The 19,968-nt window shown below is 46.5% G+C and overlaps 1 protein-coding gene across 12 annotated transcripts in view; it reads right to left on the bottom strand.

Annotated features, from left to right (window-relative positions):
• slmapa (sarcolemma associated protein a) overlaps positions 1-19,968 on the bottom strand; it is a 192,516-nt gene that overhangs the window by 156,074 nt on the left and 16,474 nt on the right. For all 12 annotated transcript variants that reach the window (XM_065004686.1, XM_065004679.1, XM_065004683.1 and 9 more), the window contains exons 2-3: positions 3,837-3,984; positions 366-438 (exon numbers count right to left, since the gene is read on the bottom strand). In XM_065004686.1, the coding sequence (XP_064860758.1) occupies positions 366-438; positions 3,837-3,984 (221 nt within the window). The remainder of the gene's footprint in view (positions 1-365; positions 439-3,836; positions 3,985-19,968) is intronic.

Genomic DNA, 19,968 nt, shown 5'->3' on the forward strand with positions numbered 1-19,968 from the left:
GAGTGCCTCTTACTCGATCGTCGTCCCCTTACGCCACAGCTTGTACATCACAATTGTCAGAAGAAACCGCATTTGTTTAAGCACACAGATGGGCTCTGTGAGGAGACGCAGAAACAGTGTGGGGGCTGAGCAGCTGTCTCAGTCATCCCAACCTCCTCGTCGTCTACCTCTCCTCCTCCTCCTCCCTCCATCTCATACAGCAAGAGACCCCTCCGCTGGTCTCCTAGCGACCCCATCGCTGGTCTCCTAGCGACCCCATCGCTGGTCGTTGGTAACAACAGTTGAATGGTAATGCCAGAGTGCAGAACTATCGGCTACATATTAGTACAACTTGCACGTATTTAATTAACCTGTCTACTACTTACTCTGATCGTCGTCGAGCCTCCATGCCGTCAGGTAGAAACAGCTTGATTGTAGACACTATGCAGCCATGAGTGACTGGAACACACAAACGGGTTATATTAACATCAACACCACCAAAATCCTATATAAACAATATGACCAACAGTAAAGATTCACTGATAACGCTCCGGGAAAACAGGCAGAAGATCCATGTAAAAGTTGCATTCTCCCACAGTCTCTAAAGCAGGGTAAACATCTGTCTAATACAGGCAGGCCAACGCACACAGCAGGTCCAGTCTAATACAGCAGGTCCAGTCTAATATAGGGCAGGCCAACACACACAGCAGGTCCAGTCTAATACAGGCAGGCCAACACACACAGCAGGTCCAGTCTAATACAGGCAGGCCAACACACAGTAGGTCCAGTCTAATACAGCAGGTCCAGTCTAATACAGACAGGCCAACACACACAGCAGGTCCAGTCTAATATAGGGCAGGCCAACACACACAGCAGGTCCAGTCTAATACAGGCAGGCCAACACACACAGCAGGTCCAGTCTAATACAGGCAGGCCAACACACACAGCAGGTCCAGTCTAATACAGGCAGGCCAACACACACAACAGGTCCAGTCTAATACAGGCAGGCCAACACACAGCAGGTCCAGTCTAATACAGGCAGGCCAACACACACAGCAGGTCCAGTCTAATACAGGCAGGCCAACACACACAGGTCCAGCAGGTCCAGTCTAATACAGGCAGGCCAACGCACACAGTAGGTCCAGTCTAATACAACAGGTCCAGTATAATACAGCAGGTCCAGTCTAATACAGGCAGGCCAACACACACAGCAGGTCCAGTCTAATACAGGCAGGCCAACGCACACAGCAGGTCCAGTCTAATACAGCAGGTCCAGTCTAATACAGGCAGGCCAACGCACACAGCAGGTCCAGTCTAATACAGGCAGGCCAACAACACAGCATGTCCAGTCTAATACAGGCAGGCCAACCACACACAGCAGGTCCAGTCTAATACAGGCAGGCCAACCACACACACAGCAGGTCCAGTCTAATACAGGCAGGCCAACCACAACACAGCAGGCAGGCAGGCCAACCACACACACAGCAGGTCCAATCCAATACAGGCCAACCACACACACAGTCTAGGCAGGCTAATACAGGGTCAGCAGGTCCAGTCTAATACAGGCAGGCCAGCCACACACAGCAGGTCCAGTCTAATACAGGCAGGCCAACCACACAGCAGGTCCAGTCTAATACAGCAGGTCCAGTCTAATACAGGCAGGCCAACCACACAGCAGGTCCAGTCTAATACAGGCAGGCCAACCACACACACAGCAGGTCCAGTCTAATACAGGCAGGCCAACCACACACACAGCAGGTCCAGTCTAATACAGGCAGGCCAACCACACACACAGCAGGTCCAGTCTAATACAGGCAGGCCAACCACACACACAGCAGGTCCAGTCTAATACAGGCAGGCCAACCACACACACAGCAGGTCCAGTCTAATACAGGCAGGCCAACCACACAGCAGGTCCAGTCTAATACAAGCAGGCCAAACACACAGCAGGTCCAGTCTAATACAAGCAAGCCAACCACTCACACAGCAGATCCAGTCTAATACAGGTAGGCCAACCACTCACACAGCAGGTCCAGTCTAATACAGGCAGGTCAACAGTCTAGGTCCAGTCTAATACAGGCAGGCCAGCCACACAGCAGGTCCAGTCTAATACAGGCAGGCCAACCACACAGCAGGTCCAGTCTAATACAGTAGGTCCAGTCTAATACAGGCAGGCCAGACCACCACACACACAGCAGGTCCAGTCTAATACAGACATCAGGTCCAGTCTAATACAGTCCAGTCTAATACAGGCAGGCCAACCAGGCCACAGCAGGTCCAGTCTAATACAGGCAGGCCAACCAGACAGCAGATCCAGTCTAATACAGGCAGGCCAGCCACACATCAGGCCCAGTCTAATACAGCAGGCCCAGTCTAATACAGGCAGGCCAGCCACACACACAGCAGGTCCAGTCTAATACAGGCAGGCCAACCACACATACAGCAGGCCCAGTCTAATACAGGCAGGCCAACCACACATCAGGTCCAGTCTAATACAGGCAGGCCAACCACACATCAGGCCCAGTCTAATACAGGCAGGCCAACCACACATCAGGCCCAGTCTAATACAGGCAGGCCAGCCACACACACAGCAGCTATAACAACCTGTTACTACCCAGCTGGCCTAACCAACACAGTCTATAACAACCTGTTACTACCCAGCTGGCCTGACCAACACTGTCTATAACAACCTGCCACTACCCAGCTGGCCTGAACAACACTGTCTATAACAACCTGCCACTACCCAGCTGGCCTGAACAACACTGTCTATAACAACCTGTTACTACCCAGCTGGCCTGACCAACACTGTCTATAACAACCTGTTACTACCCAGCTGGCCTGACCAACACAGTCTACAACAACCTGTTACTACCCAGCTGGCATGAACAACACTGTCTATAACAACCTGTTACTACCCAGCTGGCCTGACCAACACAGTCTATAACCTGTTACTACCCAGCTGGCCTGACCAACACAGTCTATAACAACCTGTTACTACCCAGCTGGCCTGAACAACACCGTCTATAACAACCTGTTACTACCCAGCTGGCCTGAACAACACCGTCTATAACCTGTTACTACCCAGCTGGCCTGAACAACACTGTCTATAACAACCTGTTACTACCCAGCTGGCCTGAACAACACCGTCTATAACAACCTGCCACTACCCAGCTGGCTTGACCAACACAGTCTATAACAACCTGTTACTACCCAGCTGGCCTGACCAACACTGTCTATAACAACCTGCCACTACCCAGCTGGCCTGAACAACACCGTCTATAACAACCTGCCACTACCCAGCTGGCCTGAACAACACTGTCTATAACAACCTGTTACTACCCAGCTGGCCTGACCAACACTGTCTATAACAACCTGCCACTACCCAGCTGGCCTGACCAACACAGTCTATAACAACCTGCCACTACCCAGCTGGCCTGAACAACACTGTCTATAACAACCTGCCACTACCCAGCTGGCCTGACCAACACAGTCTATAACAACCTGCCACTACCCAGCTGGCCTGACCAACACCGTCTATAACAACCTGCCACTACCCAGCTGGCCTGAACAACACTGTCTATAACAACCTGCCACTACCCAGCTGGCCTGACCAACACAGTCTATAACAACCTGCCACTACCCAGCTGGCCTGACCAACACCGTCTATAACAACCTGCCACTACCCAGCTGGCCTGAACAACACTGTCTATAACAACCTGCCACTACCCAGCTGGCCTGAACAACACTGAAAGAGAAGACTCTCGGGAACACGTCGGTTTCCCCTCTAAAACTCTGATGTGTACTATCCATACACTTGATGTGTGTGTGTGTGTGTGTGTGTGTGTGTGTGTGTGTACCTTTGCGCGTGTTCTCTGTGACGTCAACCCCAAACTGGATGGTGTCGCCAGAGAGGACCTCGCAGGGGGGGCTTTCCTCGGACCCCCGGCTCAGACGCTGGCTGTTGATGAACGTCCCGTTACTGCTTTTTGTATCCTGGAGGTAGAACTGTAGGAAACACAAGAAATAAAAGAGTTAGTCTATGATCGTAAATACTATAGTAACCATGGTAACTATGGTAACCACAGGAATATACAACAGGATATATACACAGTATATAGGTGGAACGAAGCACGTATTTCAACCAAACCATTCAGTACAAGGAATCCGAATGAATACTGAAAATATATACAGTACCAGTCAAAAGTTGACACCTACTCATTCAAGGGTATTCTTTATTTTGACTATTTTCTACGTTGGTGAAGACATAAAAACTATGAAATAACACTTATGGAATCATGTAGTAACCAAAAAAAAAAAAATAATTAAAAGTTCAAGAGATCAATATATTTTACATTCTTCCAAGTAGCCAGCCTTTCCTTTATGACAGCTTTGCACTCTAGGCATTTTCTCAACCAGCTTCACCTGGAATGCTTTTCCAACAGTCTTGAAGGAGTTCGCACATATGCCGAGCACTTGTTGGCTGCTTTTCCTTCACTCCGCGGTCCAACTCATCCCAAACCATCTCAATTGGGTTGAGGTCGGGTGATTATGAAGGCCAGCTCTTCTGATGCAGCACTCCATCACTCTCCTTCTTGGTCAAATAGCCCTGACACAGCCTGGAGATGGGATGGCGTATCGCTGCAGAATGCTGTGGAAGCCATGCTGGATAAGTGTGCCTTGAATTCTAAATAAAAATCACAGACAGTGTCACCAGCAAAGCACCTCCACACAATAACACCACCTGCGGAACCACACATGTGGAGATCATCCGTTCACCCATTCTGCATCTCAAAGACATAGCAGTTGGAAGCAAAAATATAAAATTTGGACTCCGACCAAAAGGACAGATTTCCACCAGTCTAATGTCCATTGCTTGTTTCTTGGCCCAAGCAAGTCTCTTCTTATTGGTGTCCTTTAGTAGTGGTTTCTTTACAGCAATTCAACCATTAAGATTCATGCAGTCTCCTCTGAACAGTTGATGTTGAGATGTGTCCGTTACTTGACCTCTGAAGCATTTATTTGGGCTGCAATCTGAGGTGCAGTTAACTCTAATGAACGTATCCTCTGCAGCAGAGGGAACTCTGGGTCTTCCTTTCCTGTGGCGGTCCTCATGAGAGACAGTTTCATCATAGCATTTCGTTTTTGCGACTGCACTTGAAGAAACATTTAAGTCCTTCAAATGTTCTGTATTGACTGACCTTCATGCCTTAGGATAATGGACTGTCGTTTGTCTTTACTAGTTTTAGCCATAATACGGACTTGGTCTTTTACCAAATAAGACTATCTTCTGTACACCACCCCTCCCTTGACACAACAAAACTGCTTTGTAGTTGCAGAATGCAGCCTTCCAGGTGACAACCTCATGAAGCTGGTTGAGAGAATGCCAAGAGTGTGCAAAGGGGGGGGCAGGAAGCCTATTGGTTAGAGCGTTGGACTAGTAACCCAAAATGTTGCAAGATCGAATCCCCGAGCTGACAAGGTTAAAATCTGTCATTCTGCCCCTGAACAAGGCAGTTAACCCACTGTTCCCCGGTAGGCAGTCATTGAAAATAAGTATTTGTTAACTGACTTGCCTAGTTAAATAAAAGGTCAAATAAAATAGTGTGCAAAGCTGTCAGGACAGAGGGTGTCTTCTTTGTAGAATCTCAAATATATTTTGATTTGTTTAACACTTATTTTTTGTTACTACATGATTCCATAAGTATCATTTCATAGTTTTGATGTCTTCACTATTATTCTACAATGTAGAACATAGTACAAATAAAGAAAAACCCTTGAATGGGTAGGTGTCCAAACCTGACTGGTAATATATATATTCATATATGTCAAATGTTAACAGTATGTCCCAACGCACAACGAGAATAGACTAAGCAGCTGCCAACACCTCAAATATGTTGACATATTTACGACATCACCCCAGTATCTCCACCTCCGGATCAAGAAAGAAACACAAAACTACAACAAAAAGTCTCCCCTCTGCATTCAAGGAGCAATGGCAGCTGGTTCTACAAGAGCAATGTGTTTTTAGCCACAGCTATGCATCCATTCTGGGGTGGTTTAGAACAATCGGGTGTATTTTCAGCACCTCGTGAAAGTGCTCAAGCCACTTTAAGAACTTCGCCCTCCTGCACCCATTTCAGCAAAACAGGTAGCACCCGCTCTATGTAAACGAGCTAAAAGCCGAAGCAGTCTATGAATTAGCCAATACGCCCTGCGTTACTCTTACTACAGATGAATGGGCCTCCAGGGCTACTTAACAGTGACTAGCCATCGCATTACCCTGGTGTGGGAAATGACAAATACAGTTGCCACGGACAAACCGCCTTTAGGAGTGTCACACGTCTCTCTCCAGTGGAAAGCATAGGCCTATACTATTTACATATCGATTTCACATAGCAATTTATTTTAGTGTTGTTGATGAGTAATCGTGGTGTTTTCATTTCAGTAAATCCAAAGTGTTGTTATTCCTGATGGAGCTCTCATCAGGCCCCACACACACATACCTCATGATCATATGGAGTCAAGAATTCCAATAAATTATTTTCTAAAATAACTATAAATTAACTGTTATCATTTCATTTTCCTGCTGTATCAAAACCGAACCCTAACCCCAGAACATACCGAACTGTGGGTTTGGTGAAACAACACACCCTATCCTAACCAACGGGTTGGTCACAGCTTCCAGGAGAACAGAAGTAGACAAATGCCAGAACGAGCGGGTCCCGACAGGGTTGCCAGAACGAGCGGGTCCCGACAGGGTTGCCAGAACGAGCGGGTCCCGACAGGGTTGCCAGAACGAGCGGGTCCCGACAGGGTTGCCAGAACGAGCGGGTCCCGACAGGGTTGCCAGAACGAGCGGGTCCCGACAGGGTTGCCAGAACGAGCGGGTCCCGACAGGGTTGCCAGAACGAACGGGTCCCAACAGGGTTGCCAGAACGAGCGGGTCCCGCCAGGTTGCCAGCTGTCCTGGACATGTAGTGGTTGTGTGGTGGAGAGAAGCACCTGCATAAAACACAGGAGCGCCGTGTTCTGGTGCGTTCCCAGGTAAAGCCAGGCCGCGTGCCGTGTTCTGGTGCCTTCCCAGGTAAAGCCAGGCCGCGTGCCGTGTTCTGGTGCCTTCCCAGGTAAAGCCAGGCCGCGTGCCGTGTTCTGGTGCCTTCCCAGGTAAAGCCAGGCCGCGTGCCGTGTTCTGGTGCCTTCCCAGGTAAAGCCAGGCCGCGTGCCGTGTTCTGGTGCCTTCCCAGGTAAAGCCAGGCCGCGTGCCGTGTTCTGGTGCCTTCCCAGGTAAAGCCAGGCCGCGTGCCGTGTTCTGGTGCCTTCCCAGGTAAAGCCAGGCCGCGTGCCGTGTTCTGGTGCCTTCCCACGTAAAGCCAGGCCGCGTGCCGTGTTCTGGTGCCTTCCCAGGTAAAGCCAGGCCGCGTGCTGGTGCCTTCCCAGGTAAAGCCAGGCCGCGTGCCGTGTTCTGGTGCCTTCCCAGGTAAAGCCAGGCCGCGTGCCGTGTTCTGGTGCCTTCCCAGGTAAAGCCAGGCCGCGTGCCGTGTTCTGGTGCCTTCCCAGGTAAAGCCAGGCCGCGTGCCGTGTTCTGGTGGGTTCCCAGGTAAAGCCAGGCCGCGTGCCGTGTTCTGGTGCGTTCCCAGGTAAAGCGTGCCGGGTGGTGCGTTGAGGTAAAGCGTGCCGGGTGGTGCGTTGAGGTAAAGCGTGCCGGGTGGTGCGTTGAGGTAAAGCGTGCCGGGTGGTGCGTTGAGGTAAAGCGTGCCGGGTGGTGCGTTGAGGTAAAGCGTGCCGGGTGGTGCGTTGAGGTAAAGCGTGCCGGGTGGTGCGTTGAGGTAAAGCGTGCCGGGTGGTGCGTTGAGGTAAAGCGTGCCGGGTGGTGCGTTTTGAGGTAAAGCGTGCTGGGTGGTTGTATCAGGAAGCCCCCCAAAAAAAAGCTATTAGCATTCCAAAGGGCAGCAAACTCCACATGCAGTCATTAACACTGACTGCACTTCGCTGATCATGTTGCCGCACCTCCAACTCCCCACTGAGACACCCAGGAAACTGTTACTGGGGAAGGGGATAAGGTGCCCTAACAAGTGTTACTGAGGAAGGGGATAAGGTGTCCTAACAAGTGTTACTGGGGAAGGGGATAAGGTGCCCTAACAAGTATTACTGAGGAAGGGGATAAGGTGCCCTAACAAGTGTTACTGAGGAAGGGGATAAGGTGCCCTAACAAGTGTTACTGGGGACGGGGATAAGGTGCCCTAACAAGTGTTACTGGGTACGGGGATAAGGTGCCCTAACAAGTGTTACTGGGTACGGGGATAAGGTGCCCTAACAAGTGTTACAGAGGAAGGGGATAAGGTGCCCTAACAAGTGTTACTGAGGAAGGGGATAAGGTGCCCTAACAAGTGTTACTGAGGAAGGGGATAAGGTGCCCTAACAAGTGTTACTGAGGAAGGGGATAAGGTGCCCTAACAAGTGTTACAGAGGAAGGGGATAAGGTGCCCTAACAAGGAAGGGGATAAGGTGCCTAACAAGTGTTACAGAGGAAGGGGATAAGGTGCCCTAACAAGTGTTACTGAGGAAGGGGATAAGGTGCCCTAACAAGTGTTACTGAGGAAGGGGATAAGGTGCCCTAACAAGTGTTACTGAGGAAGGGGATAAGGTGCCCTAACAAGTGTTACTGAGGAAGGGGATAAGGTGCCCTAACAAGTGTTACAGAGGAAGGGGATAAGGTGCCCTAACAAGTGTTACTGAGGAAGGGGATAAGGTGCCCTAACAAGTGTTACTGAGGAAGGGGATAAGGTGCCCTAACAAGTGTTACTGAGGAAGGGGATAAGGTGCCCTAACAAGTGTTACAGAGGAAGGGGATAAGGTGCCCTAACAAGTGTTACAGAGGAAGGGGATAAGGTGCCCTAACAAGTGTTACTGAGGAAGGGGATAAGTGCCCTAACAAGTGTTACTGAGGAAGGGGATAAGGTGCCCTAACAAGTGTTACAGAGGAAGGGGATAAGGTGCCCTAACAAGTGTTACAGAGGAAGGGGATAAGGTGCCCTAACAAGTGTTACTGAGGAAGGGGATAAGGTGCCCTAACAAGTGTTACTGAGGAAGGGGATAAGGTGCCCTAACAAGTGTTACAGAGGAAGGGGATAAGGTGCCCTAACAAGTGTTACAGAGGAAGGGGATAAGGTGCCCTAACAAGTGTTACTGAGGAAGGGATAAGGTGCCCTAACAAGTCTTACAGAGGAAGGGGATAAGGTGCCCTAACAAGTGTTACAGAGGAAGGGGATAAGGTGCCCTAACAAGTGTTACAGAGGAAGGGGATAAGGTGCCCTAACAAGTGTTACTGAGGAAGGGGATAAGGTGCCCTAACAAGTGTTACTGAGGAAGGGGATAAGGTGCCTAACAAGTGTTACTGAGGAAGGGGATAAGGTGCCTAACAAGTGTTACTGAGGAAGGGGATAAGGTGCCCTAACAAGTGTTACTGAGGAAGGGGATAAGGTGCCTAACAAGTGTTACAGAGGAAGGGGATAAGGTGCCCAAGTAAGAGGAAGGGGATAAGGTGCCCTAACAAGTGTTACAGAGGAAGGGGATAAGGTGCCCTAACAAGTGTTACTGAGGAAGGGGATAAGGTGCCTAACAAGTGTTACTGAGGAAGGGGATAAGGTGCCCTAACAAGTGTTACTGAGGAAGGGGATAAGGTGCCTAACAAGTGTTACTGAGGAAGGGGATAAGGTGCCCTAACAAGTGTTACTGAGGAAGGGGATAAGGTGCCCTAACAAGTGTTACTGAGGAAGGGGATAAGGTGCCCTAACAAGTGTTACAGAGGAAGGGGATAAGGTGCCCTAACAAGTGTTACAGAGGAAGGGGATAAGGTGCCCTAACAAGTGTTACAGAGGAAGGGGATAAGGTGCCCTAACAAGTGTTACAGAGGAAGGGGATAAGGTGCCCTAACAAGTGTTACTGAGGAAGGGGATAAGGTGCCCTAACAAGTGTTTATACTGAGTTTATATCTGTAAGATCAATTGATGACTAGAGGTCAACCGATTAAAATCGGCATGGCCGATTAAGTTTAAGAATCGGAAAATCTGCATTTTTGATTTAACAAAAGCGCATCCGTGAAAAAAAAGCAGTCGTTGCACAAATATACCTAACCAGAAACATCAATGCCTTTCTTAAAATCAATACACAAGTATATTTTTTTAAACCTGCATATTTAGTTAAGAAATTCATGTTAGCAGGAAATATTAACTAGGGAAATGGTGTCACTTCTCTTACGTCCTGTCAAGCAGAGTCAGGGTATATGCAGCAGTTTGGGCCGTCTGGCTCGTTGTGAAATGTGTAAAGACTATTTCTTCCTAACAAAGACCGTAATTAATTTGCCAGAATTGTACATAATTATGACATAACATTGCACAACCTTCAATGTAACAGCAATATGTAGACTGTGTTGCCACCCGTTCGATAAAATACGGAACGGTTCCGTATTTCACTGAAAGAATCAACGTTTAGATTGCGATATGATAGTTTCCGGTTTTGACCTTATTAACGACCAGAGGCTCGTATGGGTGTTTATTTATTATAATGAAGTCTGATTTGATAGAGCAGTCTGATAAGCAGCAGCAGGCTTGTAAGCATTCAATCAAACAGCACTTTCCTGCATTTGCCAGCAATGTTTGAGGCACAGCGCTGTTTATGACTTCAAGCCTAATCATCTCCCGAGATTAGACTGGCAATACTATAGTGAACATCCAATAGTCAAAGGTATTTGAAATACAAATGGTATAGAGAGAAATAGTCCTATAATAACTACAACCTAAAACTTCTTACCTGGTAGTATTGAAGACTCCTGTTAAAAGGTGTTAGCCTCCCAGAGCGCTAAGAACCTTGGCGTGATCCTGGACAACACCCTGTCGTTCTCAACTAACATCAAGGCGGTGGCCCGTTCCTGTAGGTTCATGCTCTACAACATCCGCAGAGTACGACCCTGCCTCACACAGGAAGCGGCGCAGGTCCTAATCCAGGCACTTGTCATCTCCCGTCTGGATTACTGCAACTCGCTGTTGGCTGGGCTCCCTGCCTGTGCCATTAAACCCCTACAACTCATCCAGAACGCCGCAGCCCGTCTGGTGTTCAACCTTCCCAAGTTCTCTCACGTCACCCCGCTCCTCCGCTCTCTCCACTGGCTTCCAGTTGAAGCTCGCATCCGCTACAAGACCATGGTGCTTGCCTACGGAGCTGTGAGGGGAACGGCACCTCAGTACCTCCAGGCTCTGATCAGGCCCTACACCCAAACAAGGGCACTGCGTTCATCCACCTCTGGCCTGCTCGCCTCCCTACCACTGAGGAAGTACAGTTCCCGCTCAGCCCAGTCAAAACTGTTCGCTGCTCTGGCCCCCCAATGGTGGAACAAACTCCCTCACGACGCCAGGACAGCGGAGTCAATCACCACCTTCCGGAGACACCTGAAACCCCACCTCTTTAAGGAATACCTAGGATAGGATAAAGTAATCCTTCTCACCCCTCCCCCCCTTAAAAGATTTAGATGCACTATTGTAAAGTGGCTGTTCCACTGGATGTCATAAGGTGAAAGCACCAATTTGTAAGTCGCTCTGGATAAGAGCGTCTGCTAAATGACTTAAATGTAATGTAAATGTGTTATATTAATGCTGGTGGTTCCATTTGTTCTCATGTTCTGAGCAAGGAATTTAAACATTAGCTTTTTTACATGGCACATAATGCACTATTAACTTTCTTCTCCAAAAGTGTTTTTGCATTATTTAAACCATATTGAACATGTTTCATTATTTATTTGAAGCTAAATTGATTTGATGTATTATATTAAGTAAAACAAATTAATATATATATATATATATATATGTTATATTCAGTATTGTTCTATTATATTACAATATATATATATATATATTAAATAAAATATATTAAATGTTATTTAAAACATTAAACAATTCAGTATTGTTCTAATTGGTATTACAAATAAATATATATTTTTTTAAATAAAATATGCATTAAATAAATAAAAATTATAAAACATTAAACAAAAATAATAATAAATAAATTGGGCTTTTTTTGGTGTTGAAAAACCAGTAGACCTCTAATGACAACATGCCAGATCCCGTCCCATCAGCCCAATAAACTATTAGACATGCCAGATCCCGTCCCATCAGCCCAATAAACTATTAGACATGCCAGATCCCGTCCCATCAGCCCAATAAACTATTAGACATGCCAGATCCCGTCCCATCAGCCCAATAAACTATTAGACATGCCAGATCCCGTCCCATCAGCCCAATAAACTATTAGACATGCCAGATCCCGTCCCATCAGCCCAATAAACTATTAGACATGCCAGATCCCGTCCCATCAGCCCAATAAACTATTAGACATGCCAGATCCCGTCCCATCAGCCCAATAAACTATTAGACATGCCAGATCCCGTCCCATCAGCCCAATAAACTATTAGACATGCCAGATCCCGTCCCATCAGCCCAATAAACTATTAGACATGCCAGATCCCGTCCCATCAGCCCAATAAACTATTAGACATGCCAGATCCCGTCCCATCAGCCCAATAAACTATTAGACATGCCAGATCCCGTCCCATCAGCCCAATAAACTATTAGACATGCCAGATCCCGTCCCATCAGCCCAATAAACTATTAGACATGCCAGATCCCGTCCCATCAGCCCAATAAACTATTAGACATGCCAGATCCCGTCCCATCAGCCCAATAAACTATTAGACATGCCAGATCCCGTCCCATCAGCCCAATAAACTATTAGACATGCAGATCCCGCCCAATAAAAACTATTAGACATGCCAGATCCCGTCCCATCAGCCCAATAAACTATTAGACATGCCAGATCCCGTCCCATCAGCCCAATAAACTATTAGACATGCCAGATCCCGTCCCATCAGCCCAATAAACTATTAGACATGCCAGATCCCGTCCCATCAGCCCAATAAACTATTAGACATGCCAGATCCCGTCCCATCAGCCCAATAAACTATTAGACATGCCAGATCCCGTCCCATCAGCCCAATAAACTATGCCAGATCCCGTCCCATCAGAATAAACATGCATGCAGATCCCGTCCCATCAGCCCAATAAACTATTAGACATGCCAGATCCCGTCCCATCAGCCCAATAAACTATTAGACATGCCAGATCCCGTCCCATCAGCCCAATAAACTATTAAAGGGATACTTTGGGATTTTGTCAATTAAGCCAATTATCTTCTTCCCCAGAGTCAGATGAACTTGTGGATACCATTTATATAAGTCTGTGTAGTTTGAAGGAAGTTGCTAAATAGTGTTAACACAATGCCTGGAAGTCTATGGTAAGTGATAGTCTATAGTACCTAATAGCATGCTATCACTAGTTAGCACACAAATGGAAACAACCTCTACCTTCCTTCATACCGGATATAGAGGCATAAAAATGGTATCCTTGAGTTAATCTGACTCTGGTGAAGTCGATGAGACCAGACATTGTAACCACTTCACTATGTGGTAGTGAGAGACCAGACAATGTACAAATCACAAGCAGACAAGAGTGTGCATCCCAAATGATATCCTATAAAATGAGCACTACTAGCCTATTGGCCCTGGTCAAAAGCAGTGCACTAAATAGGGAATATGGTGTATACATTTACAAATGTTGAGTTAAGGAGAGAGTGGTTTCGATGCACAAGGCATGTCTCTTCAGAATGACGTCTCTCTCCCACCAAATCGTATGTATTTGTCAGTAAAAATAAATAAAACGATAGGTAAAATCCTAGAAGAAAACCTGGTTGCCTGTTACCCACCAGACACTGGGAGATGAATTTACCTTTCAACAGGACAATAACTTACTGCACAAGGTCACATGTACACTGGAGTCGTTTACCAAGACAGAATGTTCACGAGTTACAGTTTGACACGTTGCCATGGCAAGATGTGAAAGTGGTTGTCTAGCAATGATCAATAACCAATTAAGAACTACCAAGTTTGAAGAACTATGAAAAGAATAATAGATGTGGAAAGCTCTTAGAGAGATTTACCCAGAAAGACTCACTGCTGTAATCGCTGCCAAAGCTGATTTCAACATGTATTGACTTCGAAGGATGAATATTTATAACAATCTTGATTTTTAGATTATTATATTTTTACTAGGCTGTGTGTGTGTGTGTGTGTGTGTGTGTGTGTGTAGCGCTCTCAGCAGATCTATATCAACACTGAACAAAAATAAAACATGTAAAGTGTTAGTCCCATGTTTCATGAACTGAAATAAAATGATCTCAGGAATTTTTCCCATACGCACCAAAACCTTATTTCTCAAATTGTGTACAATTTTGTTTACATCCCTGTTGTTAGGGAGCATTTCTGTTTTGCCAAGACAATCCATCCACCTGACAGGTGTGGCATATCAAGAAGCTGATTATACAAGCATGACCATTACACAGGTGCACCTTGTGCTGTGGGACAATAAAAAAGGCCATTCAAATGTGCAGTTTTCACAACACCAGAACCAGAGGTCTCAACTGCAGACTACGTGTAACCACGCCAACCCGGGACCTCAACATCCGGCTCCTTCACCTGCTAGATCATCTGCCTGCACGTCCTCACCAGGTTCTTAACCCGACTGCAGCTAGGTGTTGTAACCGACTTCAGTGGGCAAATGCTCACCGTCGATGGACACGAGAAACGCTGGAAAAGCTCTTCACAGATGATTCCCAGTTTGAACTGTACCGGGCAGATAGACAGCGTGTATGGCGTTGTGTGGACGAACAGTTTGCCGATGTCAACGTTGTGCTCAATGGTGGTGGGGTTATGGTATGAGCAGGCTTAAGCTACGGACAACAAAATTGCATTTTTTTTTAAAACCGATGGCAAATTGAATGCACAAAGCTACCGTGATGAGATCCTGGAGGCCCATTGTCGTGCCATTCATCCGCCGCCATCACCTCACGTTTCAGCAGGATAATGCACGGCCCCATGTCGCAAGGATCTGGTCACAATTCCTGGAAGCTGAAAATGTCCCAGTCCTTCCCTGGCCTGCATACGCACCAGACACGTCACCCATTGAGCAGGTTTGGGATGCTCTGGATCAACGTGTACGACAGCGCGTTCCAGTTAGGGCCAATATCCATCAACTTCGCACAGCCATTGAAGAGGAGTGGGACACCATTCCACAGGCCACAATCAACAGCCTGATCAACTCTATGTGAAGGAGATGTGTTGTGATGCATGAGGCAAATGGTGGTCACACCAGATAGCGACTGGTTCTGATACACGCCCCTACTTATTTAAAGGTATCAGTTCTCAGCCATGTGACATCTATAGATTAGGGCCTAATTTCTTCATTAAAAACTGTAACTCGGTGAACTCTTTAATGAAGAAATTAGGCCCTAATCTATAAAAAGGTACATGTGCTAGTGATATTTGCCTTTATATTTTTGTTCAGTGTATATCACTAGCACATGTACCTTCTATTACCATTACTAATCTGTTTAAGATCATTTCTGTTAATGAATTCAATATACACTACGTGACTAAATATGAAGACACCTGGTCGTTGAACATCTCGTTCCAAAATCATGGACATTAATATGGAGTTGGTCCCCCCCTTGCTGCCATTAACAGCTTCCACTCTTCTTGGAACATTGCTGCGGGTACTTGCTTCTATGTTGGGCGATTGGGCCCAACTCACAGTTGGCGTTCTAATTCATCCCGAAAGTGTTCGATAGGGTTGCGGTCAGGGATCTGTGCAGGCCAGTCAAGTTCTTCACAGCGATCTCGACAACCCATTTCTGTATGGACGTCGCTTTGTGCACAGGGGATTGTCATGCTGAAACAGGAAAGGGGCCTTCCCCAAAGTGTTGCCACAAAGTTGGGAGCACAGAATCGTCTAGAATGTAATTGCATGCTGTAGGGTTAAGATTACCCTTCACTGGAACAATGGGGCCTAGCCCGAACCAGCCCCAGACCATTATTCCTCCTCCACCAAACTTTACAGTTGGCATTATGCATTGGGGCAGGTAGCCTGGCATCTGCCAAACAGATTCATCCGCCACACTGCCAGATGGTGACGTGTGATTCATCACTCCAGTGAACGCGTAACCACTGCGCCAGAGTCCAATAGCGACGGGCTTTACAACACTCCAGCCGATGCTTGGCATTGTGCATGGTGATCTTAGGCTTATGGAAACCCATTTCTTGAAGCTCCCAGGCAAGACTAGGCAAGTCAGTTAAGTACAAATTCTTATTTACAATGACTGCCTATACCCGCCAAACCCTCCAACCCGGACGAACGCTGGGCCAAATGTTACTCCCGATCACGGCCAGATGTGATACAGCTTGGGATCGAACTCGGGTCTGTAGCGTGAACTCTGGCACTGCATAGCAGGGCCTCAGACCGCTGCGCCACTCTGATGCTTTGATGCCGACTTTGCTTTGAAGCAGTTTGGAACTCAGTAGTGTTGAAACTGGACGGATGATGTTACCACGCTATGCGCTTCAGCACTCTCCTTCTGGGAGCTTGTGTGGCCTTACCACTTCACAGCTGAGCTGCTGTTGCGCCTAGACGTTTCCACTTCATAATAACAGCACTTACAGTTGACCAGGGCAGCTCTAGCAGGGCAGAGATTTGACGAACTGACTTGATGGAAAGGTGGCATCCTATGACGTTGCCATGTTGCAAAAAGCCACGGAGCTCTTCAGTACGGGCCATTCTACTGCCAAAGTTTGTCTATGGAGAGTGTATGGCTGTGTGCTCAATTTTATATATACACCTGTCAGCAATGGGTGTGGCTGAGTAAGCCGAATCCGCTAATTTGAAGGGGTGTCCACATACTTTTGTATATTATTTTTGACATTCATTTCCTGTTCCCATTGACAGAGTGGACACGTTGCTTGCAGAGCTGACAACCTATGCCACACTTGAGGGAAAAAAGGTTTATGGTTTATTTAAAATTACATTTACAAGTCAAGTCAATTTATTCAATGTCTTTTGTTTGGAGTGCTTATGTAAAAAATGTGGAGTAAGGACATGGACCAGATTAACGTAGTAGGCCTAGGCTAGCTGGCCTGCAAACAAAATGTATTAAATGGGTCTATTTATTCATGTCCGAACTTCACACTACTAATGAGCTGCGGAGCTTAAAAGTCTTTATTTATACAGCCATTGAGAATTACTATAGTTCCTCCCTTTGATAACCGCTGAGCCTTTGTGGATCCAGAGGAAATGTTAGAAAACGCAATATTTCTTCTTATCCCTTGCAGAAATACAGCTGTGTCTGTCCGGAGCTCACTGCATGGGAAACACAGAGGGCCCAGAATAGTTGATTCAACGTGGCAAGGCCCGACCCAGTTGATTCAACGTGGCAAGGCCCGACCCAGTTGATTCAACGTGGCAAGGCCCGACCCAGTTGATTCAACGTGGCAAGGCCCGACCCAGTTGAGACAACGTGGCAAGGCCCGACCCAGTTGAGACAACGTGGCAAGGCCCGACCCAGTTGAGACCCGACCCAGTTGAGACGTGGCAAGGCCCGACCCAGTTGATTCAAGGCGTGAGACAACGTGGCAAGGCCCGACCCAGTTGATTCAACGTGGCAAGGCCCGACCCAGTTGAGACAACGTGGCAAGGCCCGACCCAGTTGAGACAACGTGGCAAGGCCCGACCCAGTTGAGACAACGTGGCAAGGCCCGACCCAGTTGAGACAACGTGGCAAGGCCCGACCCAGTTGAGACAACGTGGCAAGGCCCGACCCAGTTGAGACAACGTGGCAAGGCCCGACCCAGTTGATTCAATGTGGCAAGGCCCGACCCAGTTGAGACAAGTTTGTTTAACATGAACAATCCTCCATGCGTAGCCAATGTGAATTATAGGATTTATATTTTTGTCCTGATATTTTCTACCTGCAATGTTTTTATTTGTTGTCTTCGTGTAGACTAGTTTTACCAAGTTAGCCATAGAACAAAAATATGTAAACAAGCTGTTCACAAAAAAATATTTAAATAAAAATGTTTAAAAACAAATTACCGGTAACTTCAGGAACATAAACGGCAGAATCTGGGAAGAGCACTACTAAGAGAACAGGTCCTCTTCGGTTTCTGTAACTCTGGATCCCTCCATTCATTTATAAGTCTGAATTGTCATCAAACAGTATGCTTAAAGACGAAGCTCAGTGCATACATTTGCTTATTTATTTATTTTTAACTCAGGGTGTGACTATTGGATCTAGGGACAGCCCTAGCTCCAATTCTACTCACTTCAAATACTTAATCTGGACAAGAATGAGCTCGTCTGGCACCAAGGATCCAATAGAACAGTCTTCAGAGCACAAACCACGCCCATCTGGAAGTCCAGGCAGGCTACAACAAAACGCTAAAAGTATTTTTTTAAAGATTGAGGAGTATTTGAACCCAGGTTTGCTCAGGACGAGCTAATATTACCAAAACGTTGTGATGTTATAGCTCACAGAAACGGTACGATCGACCACAGAACGGAGGAAAAACGCAGAGCTATGGAAGTAGGACTAATTCACTGACTTTCTACAACCACACACACACCCACATATAGAAAAACGCAGAGCTAGGACTAATTCACTGACTTTCTACAACTACAACCATATACACAACCACACACACACCCACATATAGAAAAACGTAGAGCTATGGAAGTAGGACTAATTCACTGACTTTTCTACAACCACACACACACCCACATATAGAAAAACGTAGAGCTATGGAAGTAGGACTAATTCACTGACTTTTCTACAACCACACACACACCCACATATAGAAAAACATAGAGCTATGGAAGTAGGACTAATTCACTGACTTTTCTACAACCACACACACACCCACCCACATATAGAAAATTCACTGACTTTTCTACAACCACAGAGCTATGAAAAACGTAGGACTAATTCAATTCACTGACTTTTCTACAACCACACACACACCCACATATAGAAAAACATAGAGCTATGGAAGTAGGACTAATTCACTGACTTTTCTACAACCACACACACACCCACATATAGAAAAACATAGAGCTATGGAAGTAGGACTAATTCACTGACTTTTCTACAACTACAACCACCCACATATACACAACCAATTCACACTTTTCTACAACCACACATATAGAAAAACGCAGAGCTATGGAAGTAGGACTAATTCACTGACTTTCTACAACCACACACACACCCACATATAGAAAAACATAGAGCTATGGAAGTAGGACTAATTCACTGACTTTCTACAACCACACACACACCCACAAAAAACCTATGGAAGTAGGACTAATTCACTGACTTTTCTACAACCACACACACACCCACCCACATATAGAAAAACGCAGAGCTATGGAAGTAGGACTAATTCACTGACTTTTCTACAACCATATACACAACCACACACACACCCACATATAGAAAAACGTAGAGCTATGGAAGTAGGACTAATTCACTGACTTTCTACAACCACACACACACCCACATATAGAAAAACATAGAGCTATGGAAGTAGGACTAATTCACTGACTTTCTACAACCACACACACACCCACATATAGAAAAACATAGAGCTATGGAAGTAGGACTAATTCACTGACTTTTCTACAACCACACACACACCCACATATAGAAAAACGTAGAGCTATGGAAGTAGGACTAATTCACTGACTTTTCTACAACCACACACACACCCACATATAGAAAAACGTAGAGCTATGGAAGTAGGACTAATTCACTGACTTTCTACAACTACAACCATATACACAACCACACACACACCCACATATAGAAAAACGCAGAGCTATGGAAGTAGGACTAATTCACTGACTTTCTACAACCACACACACACCCACATATAGAAAAACGCAGAGCTATGGAAGTAGGACTAATTCACTGACTTTCTACAACCACACACACACCCACATATAGAAAAACGCAGAGCTATGGAAGTAGGACTAATTCACTGACTTTCTACAACCACACACA

The sequence above is a fragment of the Oncorhynchus nerka genome, linkage group LG2, assembly GCF_034236695.1.
Source record: "Oncorhynchus nerka isolate Pitt River linkage group LG2, Oner_Uvic_2.0, whole genome shotgun sequence".
NCBI classification, from domain to species: Eukaryota; Metazoa; Chordata; class Actinopteri; order Salmoniformes; family Salmonidae; genus Oncorhynchus; species Oncorhynchus nerka.